The 23,603-nt window shown below is 36.6% G+C and overlaps 1 protein-coding gene across 4 annotated transcripts in view; it reads left to right on the top strand.

Annotated features, from left to right (window-relative positions):
• Positions 1–23,603, top strand: part of WAC (WW domain containing adaptor with coiled-coil) — a 64,978-nt gene that overhangs the window by 15,677 nt on the left and 25,698 nt on the right. For all 4 annotated transcript variants that reach the window (XM_026101646.2, XM_026101645.2, XM_026101644.2 and 1 more), the window contains exons 4-7: positions 12,103–12,209; positions 13,038–13,153; positions 13,578–13,690; positions 15,229–15,537. In XM_026101646.2, the coding sequence (XP_025957431.1) occupies positions 12,103–12,209; positions 13,038–13,153; positions 13,578–13,690; positions 15,229–15,537 (645 nt within the window). The remainder of the gene's footprint in view (positions 1–12,102; positions 12,210–13,037; positions 13,154–13,577; positions 13,691–15,228; positions 15,538–23,603) is intronic.

Here is a 23,603-nt window from a genome sequence, read left to right as displayed (position 1 = left end):
GGTGGTGTTGCCTGAGATAAGATGGTACCTGCTTGTAGTGCTGTGAGACTTCCATTAGAGAACTTGAATCTCTTAGTACTAGATTATAGTATGTTTTTCAAGGGAGGGTTGCTCACTTGTGTTTCTTGGTTTGTTGCTGGGAGGGGGACTGGGAAGGGGGAAACTTGGTCTATTGCCCTTATTCTGTATCCGCACTGGAGTTAAGATAATGCTGTTGTTAGTTCTTGGTAAGAATTCGGGCTGTCAGCTTAACAGTTCTCTTATTTTGCATGTCATAATAAGTAAAAGTCTTTTCTCTATAAACTACTTACTTCAGGACAGAAGAGCCTCTCTTGTGCGCTCTCTCACGCTGTATCAGAGATGTAAATATTTTCTGGACTACAACCAGGAGGGAAAGTGTGGCTTTGCTTTATTTTCAAGTACCTCTGATTTCTTTTTAGAGGGGTGTTCCACTGAATAAAAATGTGATAATATTAAAAAGTGACACAAAATTAAACAGATTTCTGAATTTGCTGCCATCAGTGATGCTGTAATTGGGGGGTTGTTTTTTATTTAACACATTGAGATCTGGGGTCATGAGCTAGAGAGTTAGGAATATGACTCTGCATTGCTGAAGTTCATGGTACCTTTTCATACTTTCTGTGGGTAAAATTGCTTATGCTGATTATAAGTTGATTGTTCTTAGGTAAGGTGCCTTGGACCTGTGAAGTGGTGTTGAGGAAGTTGCTAGCACTTTTCTCCATTTGCTGTTCAAAATCTAAAGGGAGGAATAGCAGACCTATAGATCTGAGGAATTTGGTGCCCACCTGTAATTCTTATGTTTCTTTAAATTCAACCTGTAGATTGTGAGAGTATTTCAGTTTATTTAAGAAGAGTTTAGAAGCCAATTGGAGATGGTCTTTCTTCAGGAGAAGAAAACTGTCTCACGTGATATTGATTACATCTGCACAGAAGGAAACAGTTTCAAATGTAAGCATTTTTATAGGTAGTGATAAAGTTATTTATCCATTCTGTTGCCTGGTTTTGCTCAAATGGTTGAGATGTATCAAAAAACCTGCCAATATAATGTTTTTCTGTAAAGAAGAAAGCCAGCAGAGGTTTGTGAAGGGAGAGAGAGACTTCTATGGCTGCTTTACATATTAGAATAGAGGTGTAATTAGTGCTTTGAAAAGCAAATACCATGGTTTATTTAAATAAAGAACTACTGATCTGATGTGGCTTCCAGTAAACATTTATGCAACTCCTAAATTTTAATGCTGTTGGTTAATACTACATATGTTGTATTTTCCACTTACCTGGTAGTCCAGATGATAAACCAATGATAGAAGACCGAAGTGTGGTAACTTTGCTACAGTATATTTCCAGTTGTAAGTGATACATAGTGGTTCACATTAACACCTAAAAGAATCTTCATAAATATGATTTAGAGTCTTCAATGTTTAGTATAGGCTTTTTAGTTTTGTGTACAGCTGGATAGAGATTTTAATTTATCTTGTTATGTAAAGCTGATAAACTTTTATAATTGATCCAGCTTTGCTTAAGTGAGAGTGCTCCCATTTCTGCTACAAAACCTTCTGTTTCTTTACTAGATGTTGTTGGCTGTTGTTTTTTCTGGAGTCACAACGGCTAAAACTATTTATTCCTTCTCTATAATTATTGTTTGAAATTCATGTTACAGAGAATCTCCTGATAGATTTCATTTAGGAAAAAAAAAAAAAGCCTTAGTAATTTTGAAACAAACATTTCAGTTCTGCTGGAATCTAAAACTTCCCGGCTGGGAGATTGATTTTTTCCAAAGAAAAATTTGTAGTAGTTACCAACAGAAACATTGGGTGGGTTTTTTTTTTTTTTTGTTTTTTTTTTTTTTTTGTCCCACTTCAATATGAACTATGTGCCAAGGCATTTGTTAGCATGCTGGGCTGTAGTTAAGTTTCCTTTAAAGTGGGTGGAGAGAAGGAGTGTCCTTGATTGGATAGATCACATAGATGCTTATTATTATATGACAAAAGTATGTCATATCTGTAATTGCTGTCATTGACTAATAGCATATCTATTGCATGGTGATGAGGCCACATAACAATAAGTGTGGAAAGAGGTTGTAAAGAGAGACTAGAAGGTATTATAAAAATTCATCCAGCTTGACCCTTGCTCTTCCCTCATGTTTAGGGAGTTCCTCAGTGTATTGGAAAGCATGTTACATGCTAACTGAACACTTCTTATGGGCCAGAAGATTCTCATCGTTTTCTTGTAAAGGCATCTTATAGTTTGGTGTGAAAGATCTGCACAAATGAACCAAATGATTACATTTTTATTTGCGTATGTATACAGGTGTCTTTATGTGGATTTACACACCTGCATTTTGGCGTTCCATTCAGCTGTGATCTGTTGGATCACAGTCTTAGCCTAGGTGGTACCTGTATAATTGGATTTCTCACTTCTTAAAAAAACAAAAAAAAAGTTTGAAATCTGAGTTGGTGGATAGCCATCTTAAATCTATTAACTCCAAGCTGGTCCAAGAGAAAGATCTTTGAAATATGTGTAACCTGGTTGTGTGGAGACTTGGGGATCTGTTGTCTGCTGTACTCTGAATTTAGCAGCATGAATGAGCCTCATTTAAAACAAGGAAAAATACTGTCATCTTTGGAAAATAGGAACTTGAGACACTCGCATTTTCTAGCAATTGCTCTTTATTTCTGTTCCTTTGCTCTGAATTCTGTCTGTCTATGGATAGCCTCTTAATTATTGCAAAATGGCATGTAGAAAACTACTTGCAGTTGTTTATCTTCTTTTTCTCCACCCTGAGGTGGAGAGGGACTCCCTATGTTTTTGCAAAGCATCTTAATGAAACCCCCTTCTACTTGTAAACTAACACGTAGTACAAGAGGGAGAAAAAAGTAGGAAAAACACTGTGCAGTTAGACGGTTTGTCTGCTGGCTTGTTTTTAACTGTAGTAGTGCTATGACTTTTCCCCTTTTCTGATATCTATATATTTTTCTGGAGTGCAGCAGAAATGCGTATTTCTTTCCTTGGTCTTTCTCCAAGAACATGACTTGGGCAATTGGGGAATGGATCTTTCTGGAGCTCACTGGATTCGGTCGACTTTGTTCAGTGAACATGATCGTTTTCCAAGTTGTGTGTGAGTTGGAAAGTGACTTCTCTCAGTTACCTGGGGGTGGGTGGGGGAGGAAGGAGGAATAAAAAACAAAAAAAGATTTACTGAACCATTTACTGTAGCTAAAACAAGGAAAGGAGCAGATTAGGAGGGGATGGTTGGGCAAAGGCTTATCATTGTGATATAAATATCTGTTTGGCCAGTGATGGCAACCCAAGCTGTTGTGTCCATACAGACCAAAGTACAGTCTTCGGAAAATAAAGTCTGCCTGTTAACTCCTGGAGTAGAAAATCACTGAACTGTTATGTGAGGTCTCAGAATGGAGGTTCAAATTTAAGTTGAGCCTTTTAGTTATTGCCGTTTGTTTTCTTTTTGATGGATAGGTAACTGGTCCTCTTCCTGGAACAGTTTGTACTGTTCGTTCCCAAATTAAACTTCAGTTTATGAAGTAAAAATTGAACTGATTTCATTTGAAATAAAAATGTAAGCAGAGGATAGCAAACTGGTGTTAAATTATGCAATATGTCAGATAAAAACTTAGGCTAATCTTTTTCATTTTAATAATCAGTAATATCTGGGAGTTCTTGGAGTGTTTCATTAGTAAAACAGTACAAGCCTTTGGCTTTAATTGGTTTACTGCTTCTGCCCTTCCCTTCTTGAAGTGTCAGTTTCACACTACCATTTTAGAAAGTCAGTACTATTTTTAATCTTGTTTTCTGAAGAAAACCACATTCTTGTAGTATCCTCTGCATCCTTTGTCAGTCCATTGTCCCACTCCATTTACATACAGCTCTTGGTCCGTTTATACTAAGGTTGGGATTAATTTCTCTGAAATTTTGTGGAAAAGATAACTGGTGAAAAAGATGAGATCTAATACTTTCACTGCTGTGACGATTATCCTGTGAGCCAAACATTACAGAACAGCACAGCGTCTGCTGTCATGGGTAGGAGGGGTAGTAGGAAAGAAAATGAGGCTTTGTAAGTTCTTTTGCTCATAGAATTACTTGTTGACGAGTATAAAACAGATTTGTTTGGGGGGGGCATAATGAGTATGAGATTGGGCAGTACAGTGATCAGGCTAGTTTTTTTTTCTTACCTTTGGCAGAGCACTATGCACTCAACTCTAGTATATTATGAATTTCTGGAAGATGTTACTGCACACTTGGTATATTCTCTGAGGCTCTACTAGAAAAATGGCAAATTTTTACAGTTTTGGTTGCTTGTGGAAGGCAGCCATATTTTATTTCAATACAGCAGGCCACATACAAATACACTGAAGTAAAATTTTTTGTCTTACTACTTTTGCATGTGGCAAATATAAATGGCCATGATAGGCTGTTCAGTTACTGCTAAGACCTTGGGTATTGTGTTCTTGTTGTGCTGGTACTTTTCTTCCCATCTGCAGAAATTTAGAAAGTGTTCTGCACAAAGATTTTTTTTTTTTTTAAAACACAATGTCAGCTGAAATACATTTTAGACATAAATGTATCGCCTGGATAAGGCTCCCATCATTTTCACTGTTTAAAGAAGTCTTAATTAGTTATCCCCATAAAATGTTACTATCATAAATTATTTGCTGATAAATTTTCTCTGTTAACAGGTAATTAGTGTCTCTGAGTTCGGTTGTATTTGTCCTGTTGAGGAAGTTCTGTTACTGTCTGGAGTTTAATGAACTTGATTACATGTTAGCTAAGAGAAAGGGAAGTCATAAAATACTAGCTATGGAGTATAAGTTAGCAGAATTGACTTCCTTGGTTTTTTACTGCCCAGTTTTTCTTCTCCTATGCTGGTTTCTGCAGCAGAGAATAGAAGTTTATCCCAGAGCCTCTTCTGAGTCTCTGTCACCTCTGGAGAGAGTTAAGGGAAGGACTTCCAGTTCCATTTACAGCACTGATTATTGCTAAGAAGTTTTTTTTTTTTTTTTTTTTTTTTTTTTTTTTTTTTTTGTGCTTTCTGTCCAGCTGGTGAGCATTTTGTAAACTTCCCTTTGTATAATCTGCATTGATACTTTTTATTAAGGACAGAAGAAAAATTAAAATATTAGCTAGTTGCTTGTCTGACCAAGAAGGGGATATAACATGCACTGCATATGTTGTTGGACTGTATAAAGATAACTGTAATGTGTAGCTATTGAAAATACTGAATAGCTTAAGTAGTTATTGCAGCTACTGTAATATTACTATTTGTTCCTGGCTAAAATCTTGGATGCGAGTGGAGGCATATATCTTGTTTTATTGTCTAATTTCTCAATAAAAATGTGTTCGAACAGGAGAAAAATAGGATTTTCCTACTGTTTGCTGAACCAGTTTATAGATTATGTTTTGAAGATAACTGTAGTGTGTCTTTGTGTTCCTATTTGTGCATATCAGTTGTGCATTTTATGTTTTATGATAGTGCATAATGTTATGAGCTAAAGTGAGTTTTAATTAAGCTAAGATACCTGGATGCCAGGGTGGTATATTTGACTCTTCCTTTAAGCAGTCAGAGGGCTTGGTGTAGCTGGGCACAAGTGGTTGCTGTAGTTGCTAGTATAGGTGTACAGCATTTGGAAAGGAGAGATGCTCAGCTTTCACTTGAAAGGTGGGAGGGAGGAAGGGAAAGAAAATAGTTGCTTTTATCACAGAACAACTGTGAATCTCAGCTTTTCTTAGTTTCATGGAGTTGAATTGGTGTTTCCAGTGGTAGTGGAAACTTCAGTTAAATGTGAAAATCACTGGGAAAGACTTTCTGAATGTAATATTCTTACTTTACCTTCTGTAATGTCTTCCAAGTCCAGAATAGTGTTGAAGCTTCACTGCTGTTTAGACTGTCTTGGATTGAGCAGTTTGGATCAGGAGAGTACTTACAAATAGCTTGTTAAAGTATATATTGGCATGGCAGAGGCTCAGATCAGTAGTAGGCCTGAAATCACAGTTTGTTTGGAATTGGTTTCCAGAACTGTGCTTTTTTTACGTCCTCCTGATTGTCAGGCATTAGTGAAGATGTGATTTTCCTTTGAAAGCTACTTGAAGATAATTATAATGAGTTAACATTAACTGTGATCTGTACTAAAAGGCATATTGTTCATAACTAGACATAGTGAGGGCTTGCTGACGCAGTTGCACCACTAGTTTTATATGGTAAAACTAAAGTACCAATGCCATTGTTGGCCACTTTCGGTTTCGATTAGCAATAGCTCTTTTCAGATTTAACTGCTTTCAAAATATTGAGTAAGTTGAGAACAGTCATGTCTATGAGGAGTTCTAACTAATTTGGGAGAATTAAAACAATATAAATTGCTCTGTGGTGCATCAAAGATGTTTGTTTAAAATTGTTAAATTGTAAGCTGTGCTAATAATCATTTTAAATAACAAGTCTTTTTATCCTGCTTTGTCGAAGACAGTGGGACTAGCAAGGAGAGTGACTGCAAGAGGAATGGGTGGGAAGTGCTGTTATTAAGGGAACATCTCTAGGGGTAGTAGAATGCTATCTACCTTATATCAGGCCTGTTTCTGGGATATGAAGTAATCTCAGTGATCCTATCTTTTGACTGTTTTTACAATCTACTTCTCAGGCCTGCAGCTGAGAGAGACAGAGCTGATTGCAACAGTCACAACCACCTTAAAGTGGCTCTGGGTTAGGCACTGCTGATTTTGAAAGCTAGCATACAGTTAAGGGGGAAAGGCCCCCCTTTATAGGGTCTCCACTTGTGGACTGCTCTCCACATGTCCTTTTAACGTGGCTTTTTGAAGATCCCGAACAGCTTTCCCAGGCAATCTGAGCTCTTAAGGTTTGCTGGGCTGGGTTGTCGAAATTCTAGGTGATTTTTATATAGGTATGTATTTCCCCTTTCTCTTCCCCCCTCCCCTCCCACCTTGAGGCTTCAAGGTTTTAGTATGTGGGAAGTTTGATAATACTGGTTTTATTGTTTACACATGATCTCGAAGCCATTAATTGTTTTGTAGGAAGTGCCTAAAACTATTGTTTTCCAAGGTATCATCTGCTTCAGTCTTGGAAGCTTCCCGCAGCAAATATCGTTTTGGCAGCCTGTTCTTTCTCATTCTCTTGAAGTTCTGGTACTTATCCAAATGCGAAGGAGTATTATCCGTAAAATAAAATGGAGTTATGGAGGGGGGTGGGGAGAGGAAGTCTGTACCTATAATTGTCCTACGCACCACCAAGATACGTATTTGTGGATGGCCCTTCTAAAAGCCTGAAATGAAAAGCTTAAAAGTTGCGGTAACCCGGGCCGGTCAGTATTGCTGGAGTGGCTGTGATCACTGTTTATGTAGCTGGGGACAGCAGAGGTAGAGCAGGAGCGCTGATTCGGGACGAGCCCAAGCGGGAGCAGCCTAGGAGTTCTGCGAAAAGAACTGTGGCTCAGCATGGAGAAGGCCCAGCGGCTCCTGATGGGGAAACTGCTGCACAGCAGGCATTCCTGCTATCGGGGCCAGCTATAGGTGGGTGTGACTGCTGCAGTCCCTCCCATACACGCTTCGAGGTGCTTTGTGAGTCAGTACTGTGGCTGTGAAGCAGACCGGGAGGCAACAGTGTGAAATGGTGGGGGGATACCGAGCTGTCAGACCACTTGGAGGCTGAAAGTGTGGTCAGTCAGTTTGAGGGATGTATGTAAGGGTTGCATTGAATCAGCACTGAAGGATTTTATTATTTTAATGAATAGGTTGTTGTGTCCTATTTGTATTTGGAAAATGCATATTAGGCTAGATTCAGTTTGGCTGTGTATTTAGACCACTACAGTATTTACAGTCACCAACCACATCTTCATTATGCTGAAGAAAGTGTAGTATAACCGCAAATAACTGCAACCATATTCGGGGATTGCAAGTGAGTTAACTCTGTTGGTGTTTTCTTACGTGTTAAAGTGACTAATATAAAACCTTTTAAAAAAGCCATCTGGTAAATTTTCATCTTGTTTTTCCCCTTAAAAAGGCAGATAATGATTTTTTTTCAGATACTGATTATGGAATGAGGTAGCTGTTAAATATTTTTGTATTAATCATTCTGCTAATAGTCTATTTACTAGACCCTTCTGAAATCCTGCAAGAATAACATAATTATTAAATTTCTTCATATGTTTCTGTGGATTGTTTGCAACTATAATGTAGCTCTTCTGCAGACATTTGTTCATTTCTACTGTGAGGTAATATTATCTGCCTTTTTGACTCAATTGGTGTGGCTCTTTGAGGAATACTGTGTTGTAATTATATAATTCATGCATACATGTCAGGGTATTTGACTGTGTGTGTGTAAAATATATTAAAAAAAATTGTAAGTGTAAATTTGGGAGTTTTCTAACTGTGTAACGTGTAAGGCCACATCATTCACTATAAGCTCAGTTATTTGTTGTTGTTCATGTGTATACCAAGCATGTATGTTTTGAGTGTTGCTTTGACAAGCTTAAGTGATAACTTCAGTGATAACTTTGAGTCCACCTGGCTCTGAGCACAGAAGATAGTATTAGTGTAGGCCTGATTGTCTTGCTTTTGAAAGGCTGTATTTGTGGTCAAGGCTTCTGCATTTTCCCTTTTTCTTTTCTTTACTCCCAGATTTTTAAGGTGAATGACATATGGATGTTAGCCAAAATCATATAGGAAAAATTTCAGAGCTACTGCCAGGTCAGGTTGTCAATAACTCATGCATGTGCAAATCAGCTTTTATCCCTTACAAGGTACTAAACCTATTAGTGTACATCTTTGTTTCTGTAATTGACTATTTTTTCTGAGCTGTTTGTGAATGGGGAAAAAGAAAATTTGAAACAGTAATTTTGTCAATGCTTACACAGTCACAAGGCTCCGAAGATGAAATGTTGTAGTGGCTGGATTCATTCCCTGCCCGTAACAGTGGACTGCCATACCTTATTATAGATGCTCGTAAGAGTCAGTCTTTTGCAAGTGGCAGAGGTCCTTGTGGCTTCATATTTAGATTGCTACAGAGTATGCGAAGCTAGTAGTTCATAATGTAGTGTCCATGGGTATTTACAAACTGTCATCAGTAGGTAGAGGAAGAATAAAGACAGAGTCAGTGTTTGCATATTTGGCATATTTTTGGAATATAGTCCACAAAACTATTTTTCTTAGTTTGACATGATTTATATGAACATTTAAAACCTGGGAAGAGGAAATCAGATAAAGAAGAATGAAAAAATATATATATTTTTTTTCTTATTTGCTTACAATTTCTCAAGGAATGGGAGGCCTTAAGAGCAGGACATTTTCAAACAAGATTGCACCTCTGTCATCCATCTATCTACCCTTTGTGCATGTGTAGGATGGGCATTGTGCAAACTAATATTGAATATTCAGTAGCAAACCTTTTTCTTTCATTTTTGGATTATGGGGACAAACATTACTAGATAATATTGGCCAGTTCTGGATGTTTCATGCAGTGATAAGCATATGTTGTTCTGTTGGTGTCTCAGTGGTTTCAAAAAGCTTATCGTTATGATAATACTGCACTTGTAAGTGAAGCTGAGAATTTGGTCTTTCTGTTTTCTGAAATGTACTTCAGTGCATTTTTATTTCATAATAGTGTTGGTGTGTGAGCAAGCTTTAAATTCAGCACTTTCTGTTGTGCTTTACAGAGGTTCTGGTCAGTAGTCAAACTTGGATGTGGGTGCGGGTTAGTTATGCTGGGCTGCAGTTGTTGGAGAATACAGATGAAACGATATACCTCAGTGAGAATGTGGGAATGTGCAGTTTTCTCCTGACTCTGCAGTAGATTTAGGCTTCAGGAGAACCTTTAGGCATCACATTTAATTTTGGGTCAAACATAGGCAGAAAAGAAGGCAAAACTTCAAAGAAAGACCTGAATTTGCCAGCGACTTTAAATTTCACATCTAGGTGGTTAACACCTTTGCTTTTTCCCCAGACCTCTAATTTCCATTTACAAAAGGAAAAGGGTAAAATCTGGGAGCATTGTCCTATTCAGAAATTAATGCCCTTCTTTCGGTAGTCTCTTATAGTTGATAGTGAGCAGGTTTTAATTTGAAAAGAGATGAACCTTTATGTGATGCGTTGTTTTGCTTAACATACAACCTCTAAAAGTTCATGTTAGAGCAAAACTGTGTTAAATTCAGCTATTCAAGTAGTGTGTTATCTCTCAGGTAATCACCTCTCTACTTAAAGTAGCGATGATAAAGTATTTGCCTGCCATTCTATTTTAAACGCTGTTTCCCTTTAAAAATTGAAAGCCTTGTCTTTACCTAATCTCGTGATCAGGCTGTTTTCATCTCCTGCAGTTCCTGTTTTATTTCGTGTTCTCCTTTGAACCTGCTGCTTAAACTCGTGGCATTTTTTTCTTTGCGATGTGGCTGAGCTGATCTCTTTCCCTCTGCTTTTTTTTCTATAAGTTTTGCTGTTGCTTTTTCTGCTCGCTTAGATGTTTCTTCCAAAAAAAACAGTCTGCTTTTCTGCTGGCTGATAACACTACTAGTTAGGTTCTAATGGTAGTGTTCACTTCATTGAGAATGTTGCTTAATAGGTGATAGTAAACAGTATTATAAAATAATTCTCAGGAAATTACTAGACTACGTTCCATGACGGTTTTTAACTGACCTAAGTTAGTGTTGCTATGGTCTAGCTGGTATCTTTGTGCCTGCTCTCTCGGTCAAATTCTGCTGTGAGTCAGTTTCATGAACTAGACCCCTAGAAAAAACTGTCTGCTCTTCTGTTACTTTAGCATGAGGAAGATGGTATGGTCAAACACAACCTATTCAGGTTTACTTTTAAACATCCTGTAAATATATCCCAAGCTACCTATCTCCTATGTATTGTTGAGAATGACTTTCACTATTGCTCTGTTTATGACTTGCTCATTTGTGCTGGTGACTTTGAACCCTTTTCTTAAGAATGATAGCAATCACAGGGAGGAGATGAACTTATGGGAATGCCTTTATTCATGGAAGGTAACTTTGCTGTTTTACCTATGAAAAACTTAACAGCATCTGCTTTCCTGAATGCTAAATATATTGGTCAGTATAACCTCTCGTTGCTGTGCTGCTTTCTGTGTCTGCCTCTTGCTCTCTACTTGAGTTGTAACCTTGGGCCAGGAGCTATTTTCTGTGTGGCTTTGTAGGAGGGCTATTTTTTTTTTTTTTTTGGTGGGCTTGTTTAAGTAGAAATTAGTACTGTTCAGGTGTTATTCATGACTTGAGCTTAGGCACAAATCTAAATTTAAAAAGTGTTGGGAATTATCTCCCTTCTCTTTTTCCAGCTGTTCTTTTGTGTTTAAATGTTTTTGTGGTGAGGAAGAAAAACAGGTTACCTGAAGAAGCAGTTTTTAGGGAAGCCAGAGGCATGTGACAGTTTGGGAAATGCTGTTTTTAGTGTTCTGAACGTAGGTACCTATGTTGCAGAGCCTGAGCTGCAGGAAAATACGTTTGATCTGCATGCATAAACAGAATTAGTTTACAGTTACAAATATTGTTAAAAGGGTTAAGAAAAAAGAGGCATTGCTGTGGTGAACTTGACACCTAACCCTGAGCATCAAACTGCATGTGCTGGTGATAAACCCACTTGAAATTTCTGACTCAGTGCTGAGGAGAAAATGTCTCTTGATTTATAAATTAACATATTAGGACTGCTCCAGCACCCCCACCCCCCCCAAAAAAAAGAAAGGGTACATACGTTGTTTGTAGTTAAATGAGGTTGAGAGTAAGCCCTTCCATGAATGAGAATAAAGGACATACTGCATTATTAAAACTAGAAAGGCAAAGTAGACTTTACCCTGCGTGCAATGTAAATATCCATGTGGGCCTCCTGAAATTCTGCTTCTCAGCTATGTTGTGCCCAGGCTGTAAACTATCTACATTTAGGAAAGTGATTGTTGTTACTAAGTTGCTAAGTCACTTTGCAGAAATACAGTTTAGAAAAGGTGTCTGAATAGGTAGATTGCTTAGGAAATAAGATGCTTCGCCCCTACATCCTTACAATGCAGATACTTTTATTTGTATGAAAATGGGTGTGGTGAATCATGTTTCTTTTTTTCTTTAGGGACCAGTTACTCTCCACAAGAAAATTCACATAACCACAGTGCTCTTCATAGTTCAAATTCGCATTCTTCTAATCCCAGCAGTAATCCAAGCAAGACTTCTGATGCAGTGAGTATTTGTGATTAGTATTTGTCCTTAGGTCACCCCATTCATACATGCTGTATTTTCATGATTTTTGTCAAAAACAGGGGATATAAATTTCCTGCTTTATTGAATTCTCTAACATTAAAGTTTTTATTGTATGAACACCCTGTATACCCAAACTGCAATTGGTATATCTTGTGAAGCTATTATAATTGATTATTTTTAGAGGTTTCAGACACTTGTCTTTGAATTTAGGATACTAGGTTATTTAAATAAAAATAGGTGTGGAGAGAAATATTTTCTGCAAGTGTTGGTAAAATCATACTGTGTTGTCTAGATTTACTTATTTAAGATGTACTATACATCAAGAGCTTCGGTCACTTCATTACTTGAATTTTAGTAGTTAGGGTGGTATTTTGTTAATGATTGCACTGGAAACAGAATAGATAAATTCCTTAAGTATAGAAAAAATTTAATATAGCAGTTTTTTAAATACATAATCACAATGCGACAGAAGCCATAGCTTGGGTATTTAGTTACGGGTATTTTGAGGAAGTTTAAGATGCAGAAATCTAAAGTTTAACAATAGTGATATTTTTGCATCCTACTAAACATACTGTTAGATGTATTTTTTTCAGAGTTGGTAGGAATAAAATAGAAGAAACTGTCTTGTAGAATGCAGTGGAAATGTCGTGGTCCACATCTTTAAACTATGACGGATGGAATAGGCATTTAGAAGTGGTTAGGGTGCATATGAGGACACCATGCAACTTTAAAAATGATGGAAGCTTTTAAACTTGTATATTAAAACTCCCAAGTAGTCTTTAATCCAATACTGTTCGTATTTTACAGGCTTACGATTCTGCGGATGACTGGTCTGAACACATCAGCTCTTCAGGCAAAAAGTACTACTACAACTGCCGAACAGAAGTTTCACAGTGGGAAAAACCAAAAGAGTGGCTGGAAAGGTAGGTGTAGGGGTGTGTGTGTGTGTGTTTTCAATGTATAAGGTAAAAGTTTACTGTAGATAATTAAAAGAGCAGCTGAGCCAACCTAATAGATGACTGCATGGTCCAAGTCTACTCTGTCCCCACTCTTGCATGACTTCTGACACCTATTTTATTCCTAATTCAATTTGATTTGCTAATCCAGAAGGAAAAACAAAACAAAACAAAACTGTGGCTTGCTGCTAGGTTAGTGAGCTGAACTGGTTTACTGAGGAGCTGGACAAGCATGGGAACTGGAGTAAGGGAAGTCATGGGTAGAGTTCGTCTCCCCAGTCTGTAGCAGCAAGCTACTAGAATGGCTAAATTCATCTCATGTAACTTAACCCTTAGAGAGTATTACTGTATGACGTAAGTTTTTACTTAACTTCTGTTTTCTTTTGTTCAGAGAGCAGAGACAAAAAGAAGCAAGCAAAATGTCAGTTAACAGTTTCCCAAAAGATAGGGATTACAGAAGAGAGGTGATGCAGGCGACAGCTGCCAGTGGGTTTGCCAGTGGAAGTAGGTGTTTTTTTTTTTTTTTTTTTTTTAACAGTAATATATTCTTGCTTTGTATGACCGTCTTCTTTTCTAAACTAAAAAATGCTCCTTTTTCCTAGCTGTCTTTCTCCCCCTTTTTTAATACAAAAAGGCCAAAGATAGTAACACAGACAGTTCTCCCAAATGTTGATCCTTAAAGTAACATTTAGCTGTTACTGGTATTACACTTGCTTAATGCTTTTCATGGTAATGCTTCTTTTTTTCAGCTTTTACTGGCTAATTTAATGATCTTTTTAGGTAGTTATTGAAAAAAAGTTGCAGTTTTTCATATATTTGGAATGCCTTAATCCTTGTGAGGCCTATCTATGTCATATTCTGAGCATGAAAATAGAGATGCAAAAGTCTCTTTTAAAACCTTGATTTCACATCTGAAAATAATAATCAGCTAACTTAATGGATTTTGTCATCAGCATTTTCAGAGTCTTGTGTGTGTTATTTAAACAAAATTTTTACCATGCCAACACCGTTAAGCAAAGCCTTTCCCAGACTATGATTTTTTGTTGCTTGGAATTTTTTTTTTTTAATTCTTTTTCCCGATTCCTAACTTTAATCTGTCAGTTAGTTCTAGGAAACAGTTGTACTGCAAGTTTCCTTCTGTATGCTGATGTAGTTTGTGTAGCTTTGTAGTGTAGTCCTCGGGATCGTTTAAAAGCTGAAGCAGAGGCGTCTGCTTCTTACCTCCTCTCCCCTCCACCCCCCATGGTCTTGACAAGGCAGAGACTTACAAAAGACTTACTTCATCACCAAAAAAAACACCCCCCCCCCCCAAAAAAAAGGACAAGCAACATTTCAGTATGTGGAGGACAAAAGATGTGTTTTCTTCAAGATGTGTCTGCCACAAAACGTAAAAAAATTGCATATTGCAGTAACTTTGTTTTGTGACAGGTGAAAATCTAGGAACCAAGAAGAGAAGTATATATATGCTTGGGTAGCATATTTCAAAGTCCATTAGCATGTGACAAACACAGATTAGCCACTCATGATCTTGAATTAATTCAACTGAAAGTAAATTCCTTGTACTAGTACTCAAGTGACTTGAAATGGAATTCCATGAAGGCAAGAATTTGAAGTTATTAAATTCTACCTGTCTGGGATTTTTAATGCACAAAAGGAAAATGACATGCATTGTCTATTCACGCTAAATACAAGGTGGAAATAATAGATTTTGGTTTAGATTTTTTTAGGAGACTTCAAAACTTAACTTTGACTGTAACACTCATTATAAAGCAGCCTTTCATCAAAGCACAGTGCTTAACTGGAACTCTAAATCAAGCAAAGGTCAGAAAAAGTGCATTTTGTCAGTGAGTAAAATTGAATTTTGCCTTTTTTATTGTTGATCTGCTTGAGGATTTTTTTTTTCCTTTTTTAATCTTAAATTCAATCAGCTCTTACTATTGATGTGCTACTGAATTAATCACAGTCACTGCGATTTTAAAACAAGCTTCTAATTAAATCTTTTTTTCCTCATTGCAACATTACTTGGGGAATCCTGAAAAAAGTGGAAGACAAGCATTCCAGTGACACCAGTAGTATGCTCCCACAGAATATTTTATCTCAGACAAGCAGGCACAATGACAGAGACTACAGACTGCCAAGAGCAGAGACTCACAGTAGTTCTACTCCAGTACAGCATCCCATCAAACCAGTGGTTCATCCAACTGCTACCCCAAGCACTGTTCCTCCTACTCCATTTTCTCTACAGTCTGATCACCAGCCAAAGAAATCCTTTGATGCTAATGGAGCATCTACTTTATCAAAACTGCCTACATCCACATCTTCCATCCCTTCACAGAAAACAGAGAGAAAAGGTATGTCTGATGAAACTTCTCGTGGTATTTAAGATGATGGATTGCATTTGAGTTGCTGATTCAAATATGTTATTTCTAGAATTTAAATATGTTTCTTGTGTTGATTGTGAACCTCCTTTTGTTTTGATGTATTGTTAGTTCCCTTAAACCACATTTATTGTATTTTACACAACTTCAAATTGACACTACAGTATATACTGTTTACTAGCTTATTCTGCATATTCATTTCGAATGATCTTTTAGTAGAAAGCATCTTAATTTGTTTTCCCTTCATGTTTTTTTTTGTATCTTGGCTATTATTTGAGCTTTTAACATAGCTGCTGTTACACTGTTTGAAAGTCATTTTGGACCAGTATGTCTTATCAATTGCTGTTACTATTTGGAATGCCAGTGTCAAAGTAGTCAATAAGTATAACTGCCATTTTTATAGAAAGGAACAAAGTTTTTTACATGTCTATAATATCTACTCTTCTGTTTTGACCTGTGTCCTGTGACACACTGGATCTTCAGTTCTAAAGTTGCTGAAAGTTTGTGTTTCTTTATAATACATATTGGAAGCATTTAGAGACACCAAGCAAAGATCAGAACCTTATTATGCTAGGCACTGTTTGTGACCCTTCAAAAGTCCACATATTTAATTGGATTTACTTCATTTATTAGGGAAGAAGAGCTGAAGAAGAATGTGAGAATGGAGATATGCGTTGTTAGTAATAGTGAGATACTTTGGTATTGTAATGGTTCATAGAGAGTAACATTGTGTAAGAAAATATTTGGGGGGTTTTGAGAAGAAAAAAATAATTTCCTGTCATTAATTTAGAATATTGTGTAAGTAATAGGACATTGAATTCTTTTTTGAAAGATTGCGTGTTGCTCTGTTGATGTTTAAAAGTCATTCTAGTTAAGGAATAATAACAGTCCTAAAAGGAATACCAAAAGGACTCGGGTCTGACATTGGTCTTCTACTCTGTGTGTGCTCTTGTGCCTTCCAGTTTTTTGAGGGGGGGTGGTTTTTTTTAATTAAAGAATTCCAGCTTTTATTGCAGAGACAAGTGCACCTGACCATCCAAAAAGCCCCCAAACAGTGCCATACATTGGCAAATACTATAGTGTAAGAAAACTATATGTAAAGAATTTTTGTATGTTTTTTTTCTTGACACTTTATACAGCTTTCATATAAAATAGTATATAAATTTGACCATAAACTGCAGAGGATCAGAAGATTTTTGGAAAGCCCTTTTCTGTTTAGCAAAGCAAAACAAAAAAAAAAAAGAAGTACCAGTTTAAGCATGGCTCTTGTACAGAACACTGTAAAGTTACCTGTTTCTGTTTCTAGCCTCTGTGCTTTGAGTGCAGTTGATGCACTGTTTTAAAGGTGACTATGCAAAACATTCATGTCAAATGTTCTCTCCTTTACCCTATCTTCTGTATTTTCATAACAATCTTCAAAATATACTTAAAACCCGTATTACTCAATTCTGGCATGTATTTGGTATGTGACCGGATTTCAAACTTGATATTCTTCCCTGCTTTACTGCACACCTTTTTTTGAGTTGTTTCCAATAAAATTTAGTAACTGAATTTTGCTACAGTCAAAGGAATTTGTCCTCATGACAACTGCTACAGATGTTTGCAGAGAATTCTGATAGTTTTTACATATTTGATACTCCTTTGAGAACTGAGCGTGGATATGAGTAGTGAAGAGTATATTGTAGGGCAGTCTTCACACCGTAGTTCTTCCCTATTACCTCGGATGCTTCCATGCTAATAATCACTTAATTTCTGTATTCCTGTGTAGTTGTTTTTTTTAAGTTTATAAGGGTGAAATGGATAGATTTTGTAATACTGATGTCTTGTTGTGGTAATTCAGTGTTTCATGACACTTCACTGTGAGCAAATACAGCACTTCCTGAGCTTCAGACAAGGTGGATCAGAGTTTTAAAGTTAATATATGTAATTGAAGAAGAATAGAAGATTTAAGTAGATGAATATTAGGCTTGGAGTGCTTACAGTTGCAGAAACCACAAGTTTTGAAGTGCTGCCTTAATTACCTCTATTCTTACAGTAACAAAAATTCAGTGCAGCTTTTATTATGGTCAAAGATCAATCAAGAGATATGTGCAGTAGTCTTGCCTTTTTCTTTTTTTGTGAATGTTAGACTTCCATTTGATGAGAGATTTGACCGGAATAATTATTGTTGCAATGTATATTTAAAAGAAGGGAGGAAGGGAGAATATTCTGCCAGCAGTGCTGTACATGGGAGGTTTTTGGATGGATTTCTTCCGGTACTCATTCTCCCAGAGGTGACTGTGAACCTATAGTACTACAGGTGTATGTTTTTTAAAGTGTGTGTTCTTAGTTGTTATACAAAATGCAAAAAAGTTGTCCTGAGACATTCAATTCAAACAGTCTTTTAAAAAAAATATTTGTAGAGTCAGCAAATAATTTGAGAGCTTTATTTTTATGCTAGTAAAGCAAACAGTGTTTGATCTTTTGCAGTTCTCTTGCCATGCCATCCCTCTCTCGCTCTTTTTTTTTTTTTTTTTGCCTTAAAAAGAAAAGAAGTAAAGCTGTCTTTTAGCATTGCTTATAAAAGTAGCTTGGTCCAAATGACTGAATAATATGTACCGTAGTTCTTGCTTAAACATATTTTTGCTTTTTGTCAATATGTTGCTGGTGGATTTATACCAGCATATATGTACTACTGTTTCAATAGCTGTGTTCATAGTGTGTATTTTTAATGCAGTAATAGTTATGAAAAGCAAAAAAAAGGTAAAAAAAACAAAACAAGAACTCTTTTTTCAGCTCAGTCTCTTTTGCTGCAGGGATATGTTGTAGTCCCACAAGGAGATTGAATAAAATCCCTGGCTGAACTCTAGCTCAGCTGTTAGCAGTAGTCCTCTGCCCTCTCAGTGGCTGGCAGTAGTGGAGAGTTCCTGGGGAACTATTTGGCCTCTACCCTTTGATTTGAATGTTCCAGTCAGAATCTGCTGCTTCTGTTTGTGCTCACTGTGAGTGCTTTATGCAGGTAAAGTGTGGGGTTGCTTTTCCTACTTTTTGGCTGCTTTATCTCTAGGGCACGTCACATATTTTCCTATTTCTAATTCAGTTATTGAATGAAATGTTATCATACTGTCCGTATCTTAACAGTGTCTCCGCCTGTAGGATACTTCTTCTCACACCCTTCTTCCCAGTCCCATCAGGCAGCACTCATGTTTCTGGCTGCAGCAATGTGTTCTGAAAATTTTCTGTCAACATTGAGCAAGTTGGCCGGGACAGTTTTGTCTAGGTTATAACATTGATGCTGACAGAGCAATGAGGTTGGACAGTGGCAGCTGAGCTTCTTCCTCATCCTTTTCACCCCTATAGTTTTATTACTTTTAAAACTTTCTAGTCTTTAGCAGTCAGTTATTAACATTGTTCTTGGTGTCATTGCATCTACTTTGTTGGCCGAATTTTGCAGTTTTAAATATATTACTCAATTCATGTAGTGGTTAGAAAAAATTACGCTAGAGAGACTGTTAGAGTTTTCTTCTGCTATTTCAGACGTGCTTGCTGAGCATTGCTGTTTTTCTTTTCTTTTTTTTTTTTTTTTTAGCAACTGTACAGAGATAAAATAAGAAATTTCAATTCTGAGATTGTAGTAGTTCAGTGACTTGCTCCAGCATGAGAAAAATACAGACTTTGTGTTGCAGAGAATTGGAGCACATTTGAGAACAATTGTGATTGTTGCTATAGTTGCATTCGGCCAAATGCGTTTATAAAATTCATTGCTTTTAAATGTACTTATTTAGGTGTGACTTAAGGACCTTCATAGAACTGAACTGAATAAAAAAGCTAAATGGGGCTGTCACCACTCAAAGAGCTTTGAGTGACAAATGTGCAGTGGTGTACACATTTACAGGATACTTCAGCACAGATGAGTATGTTATGATTCTTAATCATTAGCAGTAGTTAGCTGGTTTATGGGGTGGTTGTTTAATCATTATAGCAGAGGGTGAGGATTGTGAGGAGATAAGGCATTGCCTTCTGGAAATTTTGTAATGCAGTTTTTTTCCCCACTGAGAGCACAGTTGTGAGAGCACACGTGCTTGGCTGTTGTTAGCAGAGCAATGCTACAACTCACATTTACAGTAAATTTGAGTGGGTAATAATGTAGTGTTGAATTCAGAGGGCTTTGAATGTATTGTTTTTGTTTTTAATGGCATAAAAAATTACATCAGTAGGAGCAGCTGTTGGAATACTTGAGGGACCGCATTGGTAACTTGTGATTTATCCAGTCAACAGCAAGTGGGCAGTTTCCATGTCATTAAAAAAGCTGTTAAAACAAGTCCTCTGTTCATATACATAACTGAGTAAGAGTAGACTATCTACAGTTGTCTTACAAGGGTACTTGTGGTATAGAGAGTACTAGTATGTAACTTGTCAGAAGAAAGCCTGTAAAGAAAGTCACTGAACAAAAAATTCATCCCTCTCCCATAGCACTTATTCCATAGCACTTATTTATTTCTCTCACTCACGCGCCTGCATGAATCAACACACAGTGGGAGAGAAGGGAATGAGCAAGTACTAGCTGACTCATGGCGATAGCTAGCATGGGTTGACAGAAGCGTAGAGGTGTTCTTGTTAGCCATCATCTACCAAGACAGAGTAGCTCAATGTTCAGAAAACTTTGTTTTTCAGACCAGTGTGCTAAACCTGATCTGAATAACTTTATTTTAGCTTTAACATACTGAGAACTGCATTTCAGAGTGAGATTTACTATTGGATTGGATGTTTGCTTAGGAGCCAAGGTATCTTGTTATGAGGGGCAGAGTTGGTGACCGCAATATTCAGCCATTTAATTTTAATATACTGCCTCAAACTTTGACAACCTAGGCTTTAGTCTTCTTTTATCTGGATTATAATTCAAGGACATCGTGGCATCATTGCTCAAAATGATCCATGATATTTTTTCTGAAAGGATTACTTGGTGGTTTTATTTAAAAAAAATCAGACTGGGAATGTTCAAAGTAATGTTTCAACTCTGACTTGAAATAATGTTTCAGGAGCAAGAAGTAGCCTCCAATTTACTTTAGTTCAGATGACCACTTGTGAAACTTGCAGCAAAGATGCATCTCTGTCACATGGGCTCTTGTCATTGTGAACACTGCCTTATAACTTGGACCTCGCACCTTTTTGTCTCGTTCCTCTCCCCCCCCCCCCCAAAAAAAAAGGAGTGAATACAAGGCCCATTCTAGCAGAATAGATAAGAAACAGAAGGCTTTTTCCTGTTTGTTGTGGTCTTCAAAAATGATTTTTGTTATTAAAAAAAAAATTTTTTGCCATTTTAACAAAAAAGAGTGAATAGCTCCTCACATTACTTCAAGTTAATCTCCACCTTTTTTTTTTTGTTTGGCATCTGATTACATTGTTTTCCTCCTTATTTCCAGATGGCTTTAGTTCTTGCTTGTTTTTTCATACAGTTAAATGTGATGGGCCAGAAACTTGTTTTTCTGTTTTGCCATTGAATACATATAGGCTGTTTCTAATGAGCTTGCTCTGTGATTGTCAGAAAGCATACTGTTTATTTCACATTGTCACAACAAAACTGAGTGGATTTTTTTTTTTAAGGAAGTTTTCTTGAAAGCTCCAGAAACTCAAACTGTAATGTGTTTAGTTTATCAGGAAATAATTGGTACAAAGGCATATTTTGGAACAGTGGTTTGAGAGGAAAAGCTAAAACATAAATTTTAATTAATTAAATTCTCAACAATTCGAAGACAGTAATGGAATGTATTCTGCTCTTGGTTTTGACTCTTATTTTTATTAATAAGAGTTTTCCTTGGGACTTTCATGTTAATAGCTGAAATTATGTGAGGTTAAAAAGTCTTTTGACTGTAATTGTGTAGAAATTGGTGTTGACAGTGAAGAGACTGAAGACTTGCCCTGTTCAATAGCAGGCAACTTTAATTTTTGCTTGAGAGTTTATCAGGCCTTGCAACAAAGCTTTTTTCTTTCTTTGTTTTAGAATACCTTTTGTATTACACATAGATCAAATTCGCATTTGCTGTTTGTAAAATTTTAGTTATAGGTTCAGAATTAATTGTTGATGTGTTAATGGTTAAAAATAGGCTTATGTGTATCTGACATTTAGTGATAAACCTCATTTTGTAATAATACTGTAGATTGCTTGTTTGTGAACATGAAGTTATATTGGCACAAGGACAGACATCAGCGGACCAGAGCTGCCAAACTGAAAGACTTAAATTTGTAAAGACACTGGACTTTTCTGAATATTATATGTTCATTTCAGATGCTTCATATCAGTCAAGGGTTCAAATGCCTTCAAGAATGATGCAGTTATGTATAATTCTAAACATTTCTTTTTCTAGTCCTACAAAAACTTTTAGGAACTCACAAATAGTGTTTAAATATTGAAAAGCAAACTTAGCGGTGGCAAAACATGCAATGAAACAGTCTGGCAAGTTCACGCAGATCAGCAAAGGGGCATTGGGGAGGAAAGGGGGAGGGAGTGAGTAGTTTTCTGCTTCTATCTGTAGAAATTTCAGGAGAAATGCATGCAGCAGTGATAGCTGAGAATTAATGTGGAGCAGATATTTCTTCATGAGGAGTTTTGAGTGCGTGTGTTAACTTCAGCTGGGAGACTTGCAAGTTTTGTGTGACCTCATCAGCACAGTCACTTCCAAATGTTTCAAACCTATTGAAGTACATACTCCACAGAAACGGATGTATAAGTATTTAGAGGCTTTTGTATTGGGAGTATTTCTTGGAATTATTTCCATGTCTGGAAGCTGTGGAATAAGATAGATCAGTTTAAATTAAGGTCATTAAAAATGTGATTTTAATTGTGCTAAGATTGTATGGAACTAATTTGAATTCCTTCCATATTTTGTTAGCATGTTTCAAATATCATCACAAATCCCTTCATAGAAAAGAAAATATCCATTCAGACTGGTTAATATAAACCAGAAATATTTGCACTTCCATAGAAATATATTTCAAAATTTTGACTTGGCAGGAACACATTTTATGCTCTTTATTTCACTATGAATAACCTAATTTGCAAAATACAGTGGTACTCTAAGAATTGTACTCTGCATCCTATATGATGTTAAATAACATAGAATTATTAATATACTATGCATGTGTAAAAAGTCATGATCATAGTGACATACTCTTGCACTGAATTTAGACTGTTGGTCTTATAATATTAACCGTCTCAAAAGATGGAAATGTTAGGATTAGACACTTTTTTTCCCCACATTTTCTTCTAGCTGTTTAATTTGTGATTGATCTAAAATATATTTTTTCACAGGTATATTTTAACACATACTTGAAATGTCTACAATAACACAGTCACATGATAGCATTTTCCATTCTGTCGAAGAGAATTAATTGGATTGTGTAAATCAGTTTGCATATTTATAGCAGGAAAGTTCAGCCAAACCAAAGTACTCTTACAGGCCTACTGGAATTCAGTTTCTTTTTGCATGACAGATTTGGAGTGCTTTTTTTCAAGAAATGAACAAATACCTAAAATTAATCTTAAGGTTCGTCTTTGCTGCATTTTTAGCTTGAGTTTGCCTTTGATTCAGTTTCGTATTGCATGCAAAACTGCAGCATGGGTCAGAAATTATGTAAGCTGTTTGGTGTGCTTGTGGGGTTTGAAGCTCAGGTATTGCTTATGCGAATTAATATTATAGTGGTGAGTAGCTTCTTTATTAGAGCAATTATTTCCTCCTTTGTAACATTGGTCATGGGAACATGGTCTCGTTTGGGCTGAGCTAACTCCAATAAAATAACTCAACCTGACTGTGAAGACAAGTCTAACTACATTAAATATTTCTTGACATTAGTCCTAGTTTCTGTCTTTTTGTTTGTTTGTTAACGCAGACATCTTTTTTTAAAGGTTCTCAAAACTGTAGGGTAGGAGAGTTATATTAATAAGTACTAACATGCCCCATTGTGCTTAACTGCCTTGCTTTTGTCTGCAAATGTATCTTGTTGTCCTTATATGGACTTTGACAGATCCAGTTTCAGTTTAAAGCTTACATGTTTTTGTATAG

The sequence above is a fragment of the Dromaius novaehollandiae genome, chromosome 2, assembly GCF_036370855.1.
Source record: "Dromaius novaehollandiae isolate bDroNov1 chromosome 2, bDroNov1.hap1, whole genome shotgun sequence".
Lineage (NCBI taxonomy): Eukaryota > Metazoa > Chordata > Aves > Casuariiformes > Dromaiidae > Dromaius > Dromaius novaehollandiae.
Note: the sequence above shows the minus strand (reverse complement) of the source record. Positions and strands in the feature narration are given on the sequence as shown.